Here is a 19,141-nt window from a genome sequence, read left to right as displayed (position 1 = left end):
GTTGTAATATCCTCCTAGTAGACTGACCTTGTTGTCTAGGTTTTATACAATGTATATATACTTCTATTCACATAACAGTGGGATTGTTAACATTCACCATCTTCATTCTTGGACATTTATTGTTTGTATCTTGTTCATGAATTTAAACAAAAAATCATTTTGTCTCCTACACTCGATTCTGTTTTTCTTTACGATGTAGGGGACCTAGTCCATGGTTTAGTGGTAGAACCTCCGCCCCAGAAAGCGGAAGGTCCGGGGTTCGATCCCCGGCTGTGTCATACCTAAAGGTTAAAAGATGGTGTTGATTCCCGACATGTGTACAATGTGTGAAGCCCATTTCTGATGTGTCCCTCCTTCCCCGTTGTGATATTGCTGGAATATTGCTAAAAGGGGTGTAAAACCATACTCAATCACAATCTCTTTACTACTCATAAGAGGGGCGGCCGGGTAGCCTAGTGGTTCAAGCGTTCGCTCGTCACCGAAGACCTGGGTTCGATTCCCGACATGGGTACAATGTGTAAAGCCCATTTCTGGTGTCCCCCGCCGTGATATTGCTGGAATATTGCTAAAAGCGGCATAAAACCATACTCACTCACTCACTCACTACTACTCATAAGCAGATATCAAGACTATGTCATAAGTAGTATATATTTTTTTATTAAGCACAATACAGCAGGTGTATTTGAATATCAACCAATGAGGTTTCCATACTCTTGTGTTCTCTCCCCATGGATGACATTGGGGTAGTCGCATCTGATAAGTGGACAGCATGCTCCAATCTTCACCACGAAGAAGCAGTGTTTAGGAACTGTTTTGACACACCTGCAGTGGAGACATACATGGACCAGGTTAAGTGGGATCTAACTTGTATTCCAAGATTATTGCAATGATACAAGGACGTGTGAGTTGGTATGCTGCTTGTACCAGTCCAGACTATTGCTGGTTTATTGTGCTAGCCCACTGAGATACCATGTCACTGGTTAACATGAATACCTGACTCTACGCATTATACGAATCCAAACCGACCAGTCCTTGTTCTTTCCCATTAATACTGAGCAACAGGCAGGGTAACAAGAAGTATCATTTTTCATGACGAATAACGTAATCGGTTGGTCAGGTTCACTGACTTGGCTGATGCATGTCATCGTATCCCAAGTGCGTAGATCGATGCTCATAATGTCAATCACTGGAACGACTTGTCCAGATTCATTTTTTTTACAGACCGCCGTCACATAACTGACATATTGTGGGGTTAAACAGCAAACAAACAAACATGTAAACATAATCTCCACATAGAACATACTCTAATGGGCGTGGAGAGATGTTATTTGATGCAGCGTTGACACACGTGTAGGTGTACAAACAGTCCAGCGAGTCCCACGAGTCGCCCTCGCGATGAGGCATTCCGTCCTGCACACAACCTGTGGCGATTGTAAGTTAAAGATTTACCTTATCTGCAAAGTACAGGCTTAACACGTTGTAAGACAACAGAACAAGTGGTAGTCACCTGGAGTGACGTGACTCAGTTTATAACTGCAACCTCCAACACAGTCTTGTCTATGAATGACGTGATCCAAAGGAACAACCGACATGACGTGTGTTTACTTCATTCAAAGATCTTATACAGTATCTGATAAGGGTAAATTATGCTGACTATTTGCCATCCAGGAACATTTGGTTTTGAGCAACGCAACCAGACTTGTATATCTCGGCCTATAATGTCGTATTTGAAACCAAAGGGCTGAAGACCTAATTTAATTCGTGACATTGAATAGTTTGTATATATACAGTTTATTAATGTTATTATTTTTTGCTAACACACCGACCCACATTCATTATATTTTTTTGTGGCAACTTCCGGTCTTGTATACATCTACAAAGTCTGACATTTCTCCAAGCTTCGCACAGTGACATAACTGTTTCCTACCCAACAATGTAGATTATGCCATGCGCTGCATTGGAGCCTTCAAAGATCGTTGTCCCTGTCTTTGCACAGAATTCTCTTCGTGATATAAAGAAACGAATTCTTTTCGAGATTTAGTCTGATCTATTGTTTAGACGTTACTCTTCAGAGAGTGCCCTGATGCAAGGTGATACATGTAATAAATGTTCCCCTATCATCTTTCTTAGGATGTTTATTATATAGGTTTCTTAAAGTCATATGAATTCATTTACAAATGCATGATTAGTTTACCACACTGATTTAAACATGGTATTGTGTACACGGAAAATGATCGGAATTCCGAACCCTCAGAGCGGTTTGAAATTTCATTTATTTACCAACCTTTTTCCACGGGCACAGATACGCCTACGGGGACTGAAAAATGTAGAGGAAAATATTCACGATAAGATTCAAATAAACAAAAAAATAATGGTCAAGATTCTGTCTAGTAGTTATCCATTAAAAGGTTATAACGGTGCATTCGAACGTTGAAACGTTCTTTCCTGTCATGGTATGGGCGGATAGCATGGTGTCGGTTCGTCACACCGAATACCCAGGTTCGATTCTCCATATGGCTACAATGTAGGAGGGAGCGCGGGTGGCCCAGTAGTCTAAAGTGCCGCGACTCGCTGTGCAGAGTTGCGTCCCTTCGGCACGCCAGAAACCTATTATTGTGGGCTCAAATCCCGGTTCGCCCAGTTTATGTTTCTAGGTTTGTCAGCACCATACCCGTGCTCGTGGGTTTCACCAAAGTGGTAAACGTCTGAAACCTGCATCACTTCGGGCCTTCCTCCCACATTAAGCTGACACGCCGTGATATAACTGGAATATTGTTAAAAGCGGCGTTAAACTCAGCTCACTCACAATGTGGGAAACCAATTTCTAGAACCGCCATTATGTCCGGAATGTGGCTAAAAGTGACGTTAGAACAGACTCACTATTCCCCACTCCCCCGGTGCAACATTGAGGAACAGATCAAGGTGGGGGAGATGGTCTCAGACGAAGAACTGGTAGGTGTATACGTTTAAATCAAGAAGGTCATGGTCGTTGCTGAAGGCGACTATATTAATTCCTTTAGAGGCATCTTTAATTTATAAACATAGTATTACTTTCATATTCCTGTCTTTTGAAGTACAGTACACTGTAATTTTACTTGACATAGCTTTAGGCAGTGATAAATGCAATACCTTTAGCCACTTTTTTGGCCGCCACAGACAAATCAACTTTGATAATTGTTTACAAGAAACTGAGTATAAGTGAGTGCGTGCGTGCTGCTCGCGCACGTGTCATTCTTTGTGCAACAAGCGATTATACTCTCATTATCCCAGTACCGTAAATCCTTGAATAAACATTAGGTCTGTCGACCCTCTGCTATGATATAAACGCCTGTATTATATGTAAGCATCACAATATTAATTGTCTACAGGACCTTCCGAAATAAATGAACGTGTACTTGATTGGACTAGTCTCCATTGTATTCTACTTAGATATAAAAAGAGTATGACACTACCTTAAACAATGAAACAAAGAACATAAATCGATTCGGACCACACGCATGACGTGAAATATTGAATGTTTTGTTAAATACATTAATTTTGGAAACGGAGACCAATCCCAGTCTATTTTGATACGTACCTGAAGGTGTAGTGGCGTTTGCGTCAAGTGCGCAGGGTGGGGCGTACTCTGGCACTGGAAGCAGAATAGAAGGTAACGATCGTGAATATTTTAACTGGTAACATAGCATGACTCTCAGACGATATATACGACTCAGCGTTTGAAGAAATACTCTGTTTACATACACAATATAAGTAATCAGTTCGGTGCATCTTAAAGTAATAGATCCCTATCACATTTGAGTAGTATATACTACTCAAAAGAAGTATAGGACCACCAGATTCTTTCATATTATTATAGGACCGCCTCCGTGATCTAGTTGTAGAGCGTCCGCCCGGAGAGCGGAAGGTCCGGGGTTCGATCCCCGTCCGCGTCATACCAAAAGACGTTAAAAGATGGTACTTGTTGTGACCCTGTCTGGCGCTCGGCATTAAGGACTGGTCGGCTCGGAGTCAGTATACTGTGTCTGAGTGGGGTATTCATGTTAAACTGCGGCATGGTTTCTCAGTGAGCTAGCACTATAAATCGGCATCAGTCCGGACAAGTACAAGCAGCCACACAAACACACACACGTACATGCACGTCGCTATATAAGTGCAATAATCTTGGACGCGACGTTAAACCCCATTTCACCTCACCTCACCTCATATTATTATAGTTAATTAGATGGACCTTAACTTCTTTGAGTGGTATATATGTCCGTATGAGATGTATTGTGACTGCTTCATCAGCTCCTGAGGAACTGTCTGCTTGATATGTACCAGGTCAGCAAATAAAACTAAGCACAGCACAAAAACTGCACTTGTGTATGTCTATAACGACATCATGGCAGCAATGGATCAGCAGAGTATTACACTGCTTGTGCTACTGGACCAATCAGCGGCATGGGACACCATCGACCACTGTGTCCTCCTAGTCGAATGGAAACAAGACTTTGACTAACCGGAACAGCACTTGAATGGATACATCCATATCTCACCAATCGAACACAGTCAGTCAAGATAGAAGATGTGACCTCAGCTTCTAGACCATTACGAGATGGAGTGGCTCAAGGTTCAGTTCTCGGTCCGCTGCATTTCAGCTACAGGTAACTACGGTTATAACGAACTCAAAGGGACTACTAATTTTAGTTCGTTGTAACCGTAGTTCGTTATAAGCATATATACAGCATAACTACAACAAATTGTCGGGACCAAAAAAGTAAGTTCGTTATATCCGTCAGTTCGTTATAAGCGTGTTCGCTATAACCGTAGTTTACTGTATTTCATTATGCCTATGGGAGACATTGTATGAAAATTCCACCTTTACGCTGATGATAACCAACTTCAGGTCCCAGTCAGCCATTCTTGCAGTAAGAACCGGTTCATGAAGATCAGGTCATAACAACGCTCGACATGGCTGATTGTGTGTCAGCCGGCCCCTAAGACGTGGCCCTTTGCTTATGTCATCAATCACTGATATATCTAACGGGATTACTTACCGACAACCGTGATATATCTAGCATATTACTGACTATGGCGTCAAGCCGTATTCAATCAGTCAATGACCACTGACCACATCAGTACAGATACATTATATCTTGGCTGGTTGGTTTGTTGTTTAACGCCGCACTCAGCAATATTCCAGCTATATGACGGCGGTCTGTAAATAATCAACCAAGTCAGCGAGCCTGACCACCCGATCCCGTTAGTCGCCTCTTACGTCAAGCATAGTCGCCTTTTACGGCAAGCATGGGTTGCTGAAGATCTAAGTGGGTTTCTACAGAGGGGTCACCTACCAAGTCGAAGTAGACATCGAGAACGCTGGTTTGCTTCTCATCGGGGTAAGTTAGGGTGCGTTGCAAAGCGTAAATCGCTTGTAAGCGATGTACAGCGATTCGCCTGACAACAGTGCGCCAACTTTCAGCCGCTTGCAAGCGAAACAATCGCTGGCTGAGGTCGCTTCGTTCTCAAACTAAAATGGCGTCTGACTTTGACAGCGGAACAAGAAATTCTTGACTGGGTCAACGGGGAAATGAGTCAAGGCAGCCAACACCCCATCATGCTCATTCTGCTCCGCATCTTTAAAGTGTACCTAAATTTCATCAGCTCGTGATCGAGCCTCCTCGATTATGTTCTTCATTATGGCAAGGCAACCTTGCATTCTCAAAGCCATTCGTGGCTTGCAACGCGCTCCTATCCTTCATGTACTCTGTCCTGCTATTGCTGCACATGTTGAGAGTGACCTCGAGAACTCCACCTACTTGTGCAGGTTGGGAGCATCTTCCCAAGGCAAGGGAATTAAATGACTGTAAAAGGTCAGTTTCCATCCTTGCCGAACTAGGATAGGATTTCTGGGCTCGATCGTAGCGCCACCTTCTATGTCCCTCCTACTGACCAATCAGATTCCACCTCTCATATCACTTGCATTTGCTTCAAACAAACATGGCGGTGCCCAGTCAAGACGAACTGATCGACGATCAAGAAGTAAATAGTAATGAAAAGTGTCTTACCACGCGAAGTGCATCAAATCACGTGAGCACCTTGATTAAAAACATGTAAATATTTGGAAAATATCTGTCGACGACCAGTTGACAGTACATATCTTATGAAAATCCTACAGTCGACCTAAATCTGCCCGTTGAAATCTATGTTGTTTACTTACCGAATGTCGATTTCGTTACGCGATTTTGATTGGACTATCATAGACTCGTTGGTCCAGCCAAAATATAACTCCATAATTGCAGCCACGTTCGGCAAGGGTGGAAACTGGACTTTTACAGTCAGTTAACTCCCTTGTCTCGGGAAGATGGGCTGGGAGGCGTTGTACAAACCTTTGCAGACATTACAGAAACCAGCACACTCGGTGACGGCGAAGTGGTTGTAGAGGGGGTTGGTGCAGAGATCCGAATTGTACTGGTCACAGATAGGGCTGGTGTCCTTGCACACACGTGGAGGGGTGTCCTTCACCTCTGGAAATAATAGACATTCCTATACAAAGGCCGGATCCGCACCTCAGTGACCTACCTTATATACTCATCAGTACCCCTTGGCCTTCCTAATAAGGAATATACTTAATTTACATTTGTCTACCAATCAATACCCCTTGGCCTACCTAATAAGGAATATACATTTGTCTACTCAACAATATTTGCCTATTTAATATACATTTGTCTGCTCAACAATACCCCTTGGCCTTCCTAATAAGGAATATACTTAATATACATTTGTCTACTCATCAATACTTCTTGGCCTTCCTAATAAGGAATAAACTTAATATACATTTGTCTACTAATCAATACTTCTTGGCCCTTCTAATAAGGAATATACTTAATATACATGTGTCTACTCATCAATACTTCTTGGCCTTTCTAATAAGGAATATGCTTAATATACATTTGTCTTCTCAACATTACTTCTTGGCCTACCTAATAAGGAATATACTTAAAATACATTTGTCTACTTATTAATACTGATGTGATGTCTACACGAAACACGTCACTCGCCAAGAGCCCTGTGAGTGTTTTGTATTTGTGTCTACCCGCCATTCCTTCTGGTGAAACCTTGCATTTCTGTTGATACGCTACACCTGGAGTCACCCCCAAAAGTCACCAATACTCCTGGAACCAACAGCTGTGTCTGCCTACTCACTGCAAAACTTGCATCTGGCGGCACAGTTCCAGCGAGCCCACGTCTCATACGAGCCACAGCAGCTAGTGTGGATGTTGTAGCTGCTGCAGTCGAGCCGGTCGTAACAGTCACCTGGAACGCAAGATAATTCCTATCTTACAGTTTTACCTATAGACACTACTGATACTCTCCCGCGACAAAATGGCACCCGGCACTGATCTTGACAAGTTAATGTAATGTGATCTGATCTGCCTTGGAAATAGGCCGGGTTCGATCCCCGGCTGCGACATACCAAAAGACGTTAAACTATGGTACTTGTTGTTACCCTGCCTAGCGCTCGGCATTAAGGGGCTAAAACAAGGACTGGTCGGCTCGAGTCAGTATACTGTGTCTGAGTGGGGTATTCGTGTTAAACTGCGGCATGGTATCTCAGTGGTGTAGCACTATAAAATCGGCATTAGTCCGGATTAGTACAAGCAACCACACACACGCACACACACACAAATACGTGCATGCACGTCGCTAAATCAGTGCAATAATCTTAGACGCGACATTAAAACCCATTTCACCTCTTTGAAAATAGTCATGGTTCCTTCTGTACCTGAACTGTGAAACATTTAAATTAATCTTTTCTACATTTCATCAAAATTAATCCTGAAAACAAAATAAACTACCGGGCAAAAGAAAGTTTTCACCGACTTCACTTGACCAAACACCAAAAAACAAAGGCATATGTGAGATTTATGATGATTAATTTATAAACAGAAATCATTTTCCATGAATTAGAATGAAAATGCATTGTAATGCAGATATTGCATTCTCCGCAATACACAAAGAAAGAGTCAAGGGGTGCAAATTAAAAATTACCCAAATCAGAGTTCATTGAAAAAGTGCATGAAGAGTCCATTAATGACACAGTAGTCAGGTAACAAGTCATCAGTGTGACCACTGGGCACCCATGCACGCCAACGCACGCCTCCTCATTGACGTCGTCAGTCGGCGGATAACGTCAACAGGAATCCTGTTCCTTAAGTTCAATAGAGTCTGTTCAAGTTCCTGTCGGTTCGCTGGAGGCGGTACATGCTGTCTCAGCTGACGATCAAGATGATCCCAGAGATGTTCAATGGGGTTCATGTCTGGAGAACAAGGTGGCCAAGGCAATACGTTGACGTTAACGTTGTTCGGGTACTCTTGAACAATTCGGGCGGTGTGAGGCCTTGCGTTGTCTTGTTGCAAAATGAATTCCCTTGGCTGATGTTGAATAAAGGGCACCACAACAGGTCTCAACACTTCATCACTGTATCGATGAGCATTCAGGTTTCCTCGGATGATAACCAGCCGTGTTGTAATCTGGCCACAAATGCCACCCCATACCATAACGCCTCCACCTCCAAACGGGTGAACTTCTCTAATGCAGTTTGGCGCCAGTCGCTCTCCCCTTCGTCGAAAAACTGGTCTCAAAATCACGTTTTGCACGTTTTCAACAATGCATGATTTGGAAACCTGCGTTCGAAAATCTGCGTTGTGGTTGTGGTCATGTTGCATTTGGGCGAATGTTTTCTGCGGGGGTTCAAACCTGTACCAGCTTTTATGCATTTTATACAACTATTTTTAAAGTGAAAACTTTCTTTTGCCCGGTAGTTTTATGTGTGACCTATCAGTTTGTTTTCACCGATAGCTGCTACAGAAACACAAGCAGTTCCTACCTGGGGCGTGTGACGGAGTTGGAGCAGCTGTGGTGGTCGTCGCCACGGTTGTACCTGGGAACACACAAATATACTTCTTACAATGGGTAAATGTCGTACGTTGTACTGAGCCTTCACGATTCTGCTGAGCGTGAATCATCATCTCGATACACTGAGTGTCAATGTGTAGAAAGGACATACCTTCTGTTGTGTTTGACGTGCAGAACCCGCAGTACTTCTGACAGTAGATGTTCGACCATTCGGGGTACTTCAAACACGTGCTTGTTCCGAACTCATCGCACCTTTCAAAGTCGTCATAGCAACCTGTAGTATTTGAATGAATATGTTAGCGGTGTCGGGAGTGTGTGTGTATGTGTGTGTGTTTGTGTGTGAGTGAGAGAGAGTGAGTCTCTCTCTCTCTCTCTCTCTCTCTCTCTCTCTCTCTCTCTCTTTTTTAGCATAATGTATTTTTTCCCAGCTGTAACCAAATTATTTATTAACTGAGGGCCATCAAACTGTTTTCACTATTAACACAAAAATGTGGACGTTTGGGTACATTCCACAAAACCAAACCTCATTTTTTTCACCACTGCCAACAAACTATTTATTTTAGGCACACTCTGAACAAGCTATTCATTTGAAACATCGTCCCCGCTCTGTAATTCTTTACGGATGATTTCTTTCGTTTGTTGTTCGTGTGTTAAAACCTACTTAGCAATATCCCAGAAACAGCTATATGACTGCGGTCTATAAATAATCGAACGGGGACCAGACAATCATGAACATCGATCTACACAAATGAGATACGTTGACACGCATTAACCAAGTCAGCGATCCCGATCCCGTTGGTCGCTTCTTACAAGAATGGGTTTCAGAAGACATTTTCTAACCCGGAACCTGTGAGGGAGGTCGTCATACACACAAAGGACCTTACATCGTACCCATGGTTCGCTAATCCGGACATGTGTTAATCACAGCGGACGGATTCATGAGGTTTCATGGAATGTTATTCACTACATTTTACAGACATCACAAAGAGTCTATTATATTGCCGAGGACATGGAATCTGTTCTAAAATATTTTCAAGGAACTACTTCCCACAAAATAAAATTAGCAGAAAAAACTGATTTTGTATTAAACTTGCTTTTTCATCGAAGTTGAACCTCTTAAATGATGCAACAACAAAACCCAGAAATTCGCTGTGAAGAGTTGCGTCCCTTGGGCACGCCAGAAACCTATGCTCGTGGTTTCAACTACCGGTTTACCCCGATTATGTTTCTAGGTTTGTCAGCACCATACTCGTGATCGTGGGTTTCACCAAATTGACCAGCATCACTTTCCTCCACATTAAGCTGAGACGCCCTGGTATGATCCTGTTAAAAGCGGCGTTACACCCAACTCACTCACACAAAAAATGGCTGAAAGGGTTGGTGTACAACACATGTACATGTGAAGATGAGAAGCGCCCAAACACAACCTTCCTTGAAAATGCCATGCAAGATGTGGTTTGTGCACGTGTATCGAAATCCACCTCGTGCAATAAATACCGGCAACTGACAGTAGTTGTTGTCAGTATGGCCTGAGACATGGTTAAGTGCCATTTCATTGCCCTTGGAGAGTATAAGGCCGTACGAATGGTAAAGTGGATATGGATAGAAAGAAACGAACTGGAACCTCATTTCCAGGGCGATTACACAGGACCGCCAAAGTAGGCCAAACGGTTACTCTCTCAGTTACAGAACTCTCTCTGAGAGCAATATATCTACAGAATGACCCCCATTGGTGACAGGTTTGGTTCGTTTGTTGTTTTACGCCGCACTCAGCAATTTTCCAGCTATATGACGGCGGTCTGTAAATAATCGAGTTTGGACCAGACAATTCAGTGATTGATATCATAAGCATCGATCCACGCAATTGGAATCGATGACATGCATCAACCAAGTCGGCGAGCCTGACCACCCGATCCCGTAAGTCGCCTCTTTCGACAAGCATAGTCGCCTTAGGGTTGCTGAAGACCTGTTCTACCCCGGATCTTCACGGGTCGGGTGACAGGGGCTAGAATTATACACAGACAGTTCGGAATAGACTCCATGCGGAAGGGATGCGCAACGCATTCTACTGTCTGTACACTAGGTCTGGGACGGGTAACTCGGGTACCCGGGACGGGTGGGTACTGTGTAGGACCCGGGTACCCATAGGACTACCCGGACCCGTGGTTAGTCACATGATATATTGTTTGATGACAAAAAGTATCTAGAACTCTATGGTAACACTACAAGTCACTAATGTTCGCATTTCTTTCTGACTGTGCACCTGAGACGTTAATGAAATGTATAATCGGAAGGGTGTAGTATGGGATAACAGGGTTAATGGCACGGGACAATGTTTATAACTCACCTATTTTGGGAATGGTTGTTGTTGTAACACCACCTAAACAGAAAACAGCTCATGTAATGTCATTTTAATGAGTACGTAAGCAAATGTTCCGAATTTCGCTGCATCGCTTTTATTTTAAGCACACACCCCCACACACACACCCCTCTCTCACTCTCTCTCTCTCTCTCTCTCTCTCTCTCTCTCTCTCTCTCTCTCAACATCTCAACAAAGTCAAGCACCACATACTTTATATTTACAGAGAAAGTAAAAAATTTCGGCAATCGTAAAAGTTTTGGTATAACCACACGTTTGTCGTGTCATGCATGATAAGAATATCCCTATGAAAGATAGAGCAGTATTGCATCAGTATAAGTTCAGTACCTGGGCACCAGTTGCAAAACTTGAGGCAGTTGTTTCTGACGAATCCTGTAAACATGGGGTTGGTGCAAAGATCGGAGTTCATGCTGTCACAGAGAGGGTTCTTGTCTACACATTCAAACGGCGAGGTGATGGCTGATGAAAAAACAAACTGCATACAGACAGGGAGACAAACTAAATCTATAAGGTAGACCCTTAAACTGATGTGGCAGTTTGAATGGTCAATAGTTTAGTTAAGACATTATGTTTTATTTCTTGGCATCAGGTTCCCCTAAACCTAAACAAGTTTCATTGATTCCCGTAAACACAAACACATTTAGAATATTGATAAATATCATTTTGCGTGAAATATCTATTAGCACGGGAAACAAAACAATCGATAAATTTTGATTTCACATATCCCCTTCAAAATAAATAAATAAATAAATAAATAAATAAATAAATAAATAAATAAATAAATAAATAAATAGAAGTAAACATTTAACAAAACATTAAGCGAATAAAGTTCCAAATATCAGAAAATAAGAAAAATACACACATATATAAGTACCCCAAATAAGACTATCAACAGATGCCAAAAAAATAAATGAAAAAATAACAAAATACAATAAAACGAAATGAAATTAAATTCAAAACATAATTACATTGGAGTAAAATAAATTGTTTGTAAATATAACAAAGAAATAAGAACGAGAACCTACGTATGCAGAAGCCACAGGATGCGGCACAGTGGACCCTCGCCCAGTCCTCGTAGGGCCCGGTACAAGACGCGTGCTCATAGCTGCTGCATGTAGTCAGGTTGTCCTTGCAGTCTGGTGGGTAGGGGGAATGAGGATCAGGTGGGATGACGGCCGTGGGTAAGGGCGTATACGTTGTTGTGGGTGAGGTGGTAGAGAAGAGAAACAGAGAATATATATTAATGTTATTATTTGTGAATATTTCGATGGAATGGCTTTTCATTCATTTGCGTGACAGTGGAAATCATGTACAGCAGTTATCAACGTGAAGATCGGAATGTTTGTTTTATGAGAATGATCATTTACATTGTGTAAATATAATACAGTTTTAATCCTTGTTGTAACGACACTTTGGAAAATACTATTATATTAAAAAAAGTCAAATCACGGTAGCATGGATCGGTTTAAATAATAACACAATCGTACATGTCTAACACCATAGACCAATCGTCCGATAAAAAAGCGCCAAGAACTTAGAGCATTAAGTTTTCTTTGTTTGTTTATTCGTTCTTTAACGCCGCACTCAGCAATATTCCAGCTATGACAGCGGTCTGTAAATAATCGAGTCTGGACCAGACAGTCCAGTGACAGATATCATGACCATCGATCCAAGCAAGTAGGATCAATGACATGTATCGACCAAGTCAGCGAGCCTGACCACCCGATCCCTTTAGTTGCCTCTTACGACAAGATTGGTCGCCTTTTAGGGCAATCATGGGTTGCTAAAGACCTATTCTACCCCGGATCTTCACGGGTCTAAGCATTAAGACGCACTTTAGTACTAACCATTGAGCCCACACACAATACACCGGAACCACATGAAGGTGGATGGGTGTTAACGCAGTTTGTGGCAATATTTCAGCAATGCCCCGTCAGGATACACCAAGAAAGTGCTTCCTTGGAGGAATCGAACCCGGTACTTTGGCAAGGTGTGTGGACACTCTTACCACTGCCGCTACAAGTGAGAGACTAGCGTATATTAACATACAAACAGTCTTTTCTTAGTGTTTCAGGCATTCGGTCTACTATACATTATTATCGTACACCGCACTGCAACAGGTAAGAGGCTAGCGTATATTACTCACTTGGGTCGCCGACCATGACGGACGTCACAGCCACCGTCGAAGCTACAACAAACACAATTGGCTGTGTCAAGGTTACATGAACTCATGTGTGAACAAATTCAAACCAGCTTACATTGTGACCTCCCAATTGTTCACTGTTGTAATGCTTACCCAACCTGCTATCTTAAGGATAAAGCGAACTGCGAGGGTTCGGTTGAGAACGGAAACGCGATGGGGAGGGTTTTCCCGTATTTAACTTACAAACCGAAAGAAATCTGAAACACCATTTATCTACAATTGTATTTTTCAAGCACCCTTTCCATAAACTTCAGGAAACGGACGTAATATATATACATCTTAGTGGAATTCATGTACTTGAAAAATCTAGAATTGTAATGTGTAAATTGTGTTAAATAGCAACATAAATATTAAACTAGGGAACTAAACAAGCCCACTTTAAAGGCGTTATCCGCTGGAATACCCGGGGACAATCTATAGAATACTGTAAATTTGGAAATTAATGCGTCTCCAAATTAATACGACTTTTTACCCCCAGCCAAAAATGCGACTGAATATCAATGCGACTTCCCCCACCCCATCCCCAGTGGAATGATACATTTCCTTACCTTAATCCGATTAACAGCAAATAGCACTGCTTATTAGCGCAGTGGAGCACTACCGTAAAAACAATAAACAGTGTTTTCCTAACAACAACAACACACAGTGTATGTGTTTACTCTGTTGTCTGGCATTAAGGAAGTTCTAAGGCAATAAAATGCTTGAGCCATTATCCCGGGTATAGAGAAGTATTCAGAAACACCCGACAGAGGCGTTATTCTATAAAAAACAATAAGTAAAACAATCCTAAGGGACCGTAAAACACTAGGATGACGTCACAAGAGCTTTACGAAAACAAGGCCCCGTAATAACAAAATGATGACGTCACTAGAGGTTTGTAAACGCGGCTGTTCCTTTATAGACCGAGCAGAATCCTTATCTAACTTGGGCCTTGTTTCAACCTTACATGTTCCGGGGCTCTCTGCCGTCGTTGCATCATCTGAATAGAAACAAGATCATTCATGTAAGAGTTGGCAAAAATTAATCATTTGGTGTATCCCTTTCTTTTCCCTTTCACCTTCTCTTCCCTCTATCCTCCCCTCTTTCTATCTCTCATTGCTTCCTTTATCATTGTCTGTCTCTGCATTCTTCCCTCAAACTTTTTCCTTCCTGTGTCACTCTCTGCTTTCTTCTCTCGTTAATTTCCTTGTCTTTCTGTCCCTGTTACTTTCTGACTCTCATTACTTTGTTTCTCTTTACTTTTTTTCTCTCGTTTTGTTTCTCCTCTCCTTACTGTCTGTTTCTCTTTGCTTCCTTCCCTTATCACTTTCATCCCTATTACTATCTGTCACTCTTTACTTTCTGACCCGTGAAGATGCGGGTTCGAATAGGTCTTCAGCAACCCATGCTTGCTGTGAAAGGCGACTATACTTGTATATACATACTATGTCATTGTATCCCAATTGCGTGGATCGATGCTCATGATGTCAATCACTGTATTGTCTGGTCCAGACTCGATTATTTACAGACCTTCGTCATATAGCTGGAATATTGCTGAATGCGGCGTTAAACACACACACAAAAAAAACAACAATTTTTTACTTTCTGTTTCTCCTTTCTTCCTGTCTGTCCTTTCTGTTACAAGCATACACAAAACTCGAGATTCGCTATCAACATGCTCTACCAGACACAGAGAGACACAATGCATCATTTGATTTATAATGTAAGCTTCATGGGCCTGTTGTACTTACTTGTCGTTGTGGCTGTACGAGCCAAACCTGAAGAGAAGGAACCACTATTACACGTACAGTTAAAAAGGTGTCGCGTGGCGAGGGTCAGTACCTCGGTTGAGTGGTGCCCCCCCCCCCCCCCCCCCCTTCCCCGACTGGTAGGTTCGTCATGGTATCGATTCCATAGCATCGTGTAACGTGAGAGTGTTGTCAAGTGTAAGAGATCAAGGGATGAAATATACTACTCTAAATAAGTTAAAGAACATCGGGTTCTTTCATGATATGATAGATTAACTACAGAAATATAAGAGGTGAGGTGAGGTGGCATTGGGTTTAACGTCGATTCCAAGATTATTGCACCTATATAGCGACATGCATGCACGTGTGTGTGTGTGTGTGTGTGTGTGTGTGTCTGCTTGTACTAGTCCGGACTGATGCCGATTTATAGTGCTAGCCCACTGAGATACCATGCCGCAGTTTAACATGAATACCCCACTCAGACACAGTATACTGACTCCGAGCCGACCAGTCCTTGTTTTAGCCCCTTAATGTCGAGCGCCAGACAGGGTAACAACAAGTACCATCTTTAAACATCTTTTGGTATGACGCGGTCGGGGATCAAACCCCGGACCTTCCGCTCTCCGGGCGGACGCTCTACCACTAGACCACGGAGGCGGTCTCAGAAATATAAGAGAATCGGGTGTTTCATAACTCATTTTACAAGTCTGTACGATATATCATGGCGTAACGTAAGGTGAAATGGGTTTAACGTCGCGTTCAAGATTATTGCACTTATATAGCGACGTGAATGCATGCGTGGCTGCTTGTACTAGTCCGGACTAATGCCGATTTTAGGGTGATAGCCCACTGAGATACAATGCCACAGTTTAACATGAATACCCCACTCAGACACAATATACTGCGTTTAGCCCCGTAATCCCGAGGGCCAGACAGGGTAACAACAAGAACCATAGTTTAACGTCTTTTGGTATGACGCGGCAAGGGATCGAACCCCGGACCTTCTGCTCTCCAGGCGGACGCTCTATCACTGAACCACGGAGGCAGTCCCCGGTGTAACATAAGAAATGTATTTGTTGTTTAACGCCGCACTTAGCAATATTCCAGCTATATGACGGCGGTCTGTAAGTAATCGAGTCTGGACCAGACAATCCAGTCATTGACATCATGAGCATCGACCCACGCAATTGCGATCGATGACAGACATCAACCAAGCCTGACCACCCGATCCCGTTAGTCGCCTCTTACGATAAGAATAGTCGCCTTTTAAGGCAAGCATGGGTTGCCAAAGACCTATTCTACCCCGGACCTTCACGGGTATCCCACAGCACTATGGCACAGGCATAAGTCTCCCTCACAGGTTCCGGGTTAGAAGTTGTCTTCAGAAACCCAAGCTTGTAAGAGGCGACCAACGGGATCGGGATCGCTGACTTGGTTGATGCATGTCAACGTATCTCATTTGTGTAGATCAATGTTCATGGTATCAATCTCTGGACTGTCTGGTCCCCGTTCGAATATTTATAGACCGCCGTCATAGAGCTGTTTCTGGGATATTGCTAAGTAGGTTTTAACGCACTAACAACAAACAAAAGAAATCATCCGTTAAGAATTACAGAGCGGGGTCGATGTTTCAAATGAATAGCTTGTTCAGAGTATGCCTAAAATAAATAGTTTGTTGGCAGTGGTGAACAATTTTTTTGGGGGGGGCACCATCAAACATTGGTATATACTTTTTTTTCTGCCAACCAATTTAATTATAGCATAATATTATTATATAACCATGTGCATTTTATTGTGCTATAAAATTCATTTAAATATCAAATACCGTATTTCCTGGATAAAAGGTCGGAGTTAATATCAACGATGTCCATTTCGATCGACCTTACTACATCCTCACGGGGACATTGAATCTAACAACAGCAACCACAGCAACAACAACTATTTCATGGGTTGTGCATACTTTCACTATAGTTTTATGCCTTACTTCCGTTGGAGGATTTACGGTGTATACCAGCAATGCCCTAGCTGTACTACACAGCCACACCTACCTGCAAACACTCACATACTGTGTACCCCCCGGGACGACCAAGGGAAGGACGAAGTATGGCTACCTACCCACAATACCGAAGAGAACCAGTGAAGCTGGAAACATTGTCCCTGATGTCGCGGGGGATAGGCAGCTTGTTTGTCAGTCCTGAAGGAGACAGTGCCTCTCAGTGCGCTATATATATAGCATAACCCGGAACAAAGGTTATCTAGCTGTAGTGATAGAGACTTCATTAGACTTACTTTAGTTTAATAATTCTCTATGGTCAAAATAGAATCAGTGAGTGTGGTTTTCACAGCTTTTAGCAAGATTACACTGATATCAAAGCGAGGGGTGGGGTGACACAAGAAATGGGTTTTATTGTGGGAAATCAAAACGGGTTTTCTGCGACTTTGTAAGCCAAAGATTATGACCACTAGGCTACTCTATCGTACCCGAATAGAGTTGCGTCCCTTAGTTGTGTTAGGATCCGCTGATCCCGTGTTCGCATCCCTCGCTCCGATTACAATGGTTGTTTTTACTGCCAAGGCCGTTGTAAGTGGGTTGAACCAAAGTTATAAACATTTTAGACATGCATCACTACGGCTTAACCTTCCACATTCAACTGACACGACGTTATATATTTGAAATACTGTTCCTGAAGATGTTAATCCAAACTGTGACCACAAATACATTTCCCTTTGATCCTACAACACCTACACAGTTGAGGCTTTCTTCTTCCTAAATATACTTTCTAAAATACTGTCAAGAGAATATATAAGACGAGTAATAAACATATCAATCTTCAAAATTACAAAAGATTTACTTGAAATTATACAATCTTGCACCAGGAATACATTTTTAAGTTAAAGAGCCTTTGATATGTATAACCCAATACACAAATACCCCTAATGATAATTTGTGCGAGAAATTTCTTATCAATATATCTTTGTTTCCAAGAAAAGTGGTTCTGAAATTTAATTTTGCTTACACGTGTTAATAGATGCGGTCAAGTTGTCAAAACTGAAAGTAACTCTATCAGAAATATTCGGATACCGAATTAAGTGAGCTACTGGACCTCCTGACTGATGATATCTACTCAATATCGCATGACGACATGTACACAATTAGCATATGTAGGTATCCCCATGGGTACTAATTGTGCCCCCCTCCTAGCTGGTCCGTTTCTGCATTCGAAATAAGAAGTTTTACTACCCTTTTTAAATCAAAGAAAATGTTCATCCACAGTTTCTGATATATCGATGACCCCATTTCTTCCAACAAAACCAGGGGGGCACGGGTGGCCGAGTCGTCTAAGGCGCCGCGATTCGCTGTGCAGAGTTGTGTCCCCTGGACACGACAGAAACCTATCATTGTGGGTTCGAATCCCGGTTCGCCCCGATTATGTTTCCAGGTTTGTCAGCACCATACCCGTGCTCGTGGGTTTCACCGAAACGGTAAACGTCCTAGACCTGCATCACTTCGGGCTTTCCTCCCACATTAAGCTGACACGCCGTGATATAACTGGAATAATGTTAAAAGCGGCGTTAAACCCAACTCACTCACTCACTCACTCCAACAAAACCAAGATGATAAGTACCTTCTATCCACTCCTGTTGGACAAAAAAGAAACAACTGCAAACCATTTTCAGTTTCTCATCCGGATCGGTGTCCAGAAGTTTAAAAAATGGCATCCTCTGAACCAGGCGGTATTTCAATAATATTTCATTTTTTTAAATCGTGAATTTCCCCTTCATGCAGATATACGACAACATACCACTAGCTTCAGCTAATGACGGCTATATTTATCAGTTGCTTAGAAACTTAAGAGCATGTACACATTTTACTGAAAGACAAGCTGCTTATTGATATAAAGCGTCAACGCCAGAGAATAAGTAGTCTTGAT

General features: G+C 42.4%; 1 protein-coding gene across 1 annotated transcript; it reads right to left on the bottom strand.

Moving 5' to 3' along the window:
* Positions 1-637: 637 nt before the first annotated feature.
* LOC139452747 (uncharacterized) lies at positions 638-17,431 on the bottom strand. Its single transcript, XM_071234340.1, has 15 exons — positions 17,325-17,431; positions 15,213-15,239; positions 14,429-14,461; positions 13,426-13,467; positions 12,305-12,415; positions 11,607-11,738; positions 11,247-11,279; positions 9,051-9,173; positions 8,871-8,924; positions 7,186-7,296; positions 6,369-6,506; positions 3,578-3,631; positions 2,285-2,317; positions 1,304-1,421; positions 638-822 (listed from the first exon to the last, which is right to left on the bottom strand). Exons 1-15 carry the CDS (start codon positions 17,359-17,361, stop codon positions 690-692), a joined length of 1,179 nt encoding a protein of 392 aa, XP_071090441.1. The 5' UTR covers positions 17,362-17,431; the 3' UTR covers positions 638-689.
* Positions 17,432-19,141: the final 1,710 nt, after the last annotated feature.

This window comes from Haliotis cracherodii, unplaced genomic scaffold, assembly GCF_022045235.1.
Source record: "Haliotis cracherodii isolate W230 unplaced genomic scaffold, xgHalCrac1.p SCAF_9, whole genome shotgun sequence".
NCBI lineage: Eukaryota > Metazoa > Mollusca > Gastropoda > Lepetellida > Haliotidae > Haliotis > Haliotis cracherodii.
Note: the sequence above shows the minus strand (reverse complement) of the source record. Positions and strands in the feature narration are given on the sequence as shown.

Coding starts and splice junctions, on each gene's coding strand:
- LOC139452747 (XM_071234340.1), bottom strand. CDS start 17,361: ATGTTTCCAGCTTCACTGGTTCTCTTCGGTATTGTGG. Junction 7,297..8,870: donor AACTCCGTCACACGCCCCAG/GTAGGAACTGCT, acceptor CTTGCGTTCCAG/GTGACTGTTACGACCGGCTC. Junction 823..1,303: donor ATCTCTCCACGCCCATTAGA/GTATGTTCTATG, acceptor TCTCCACTGCAG/GTGTGTCAAAACAGTTCCTA.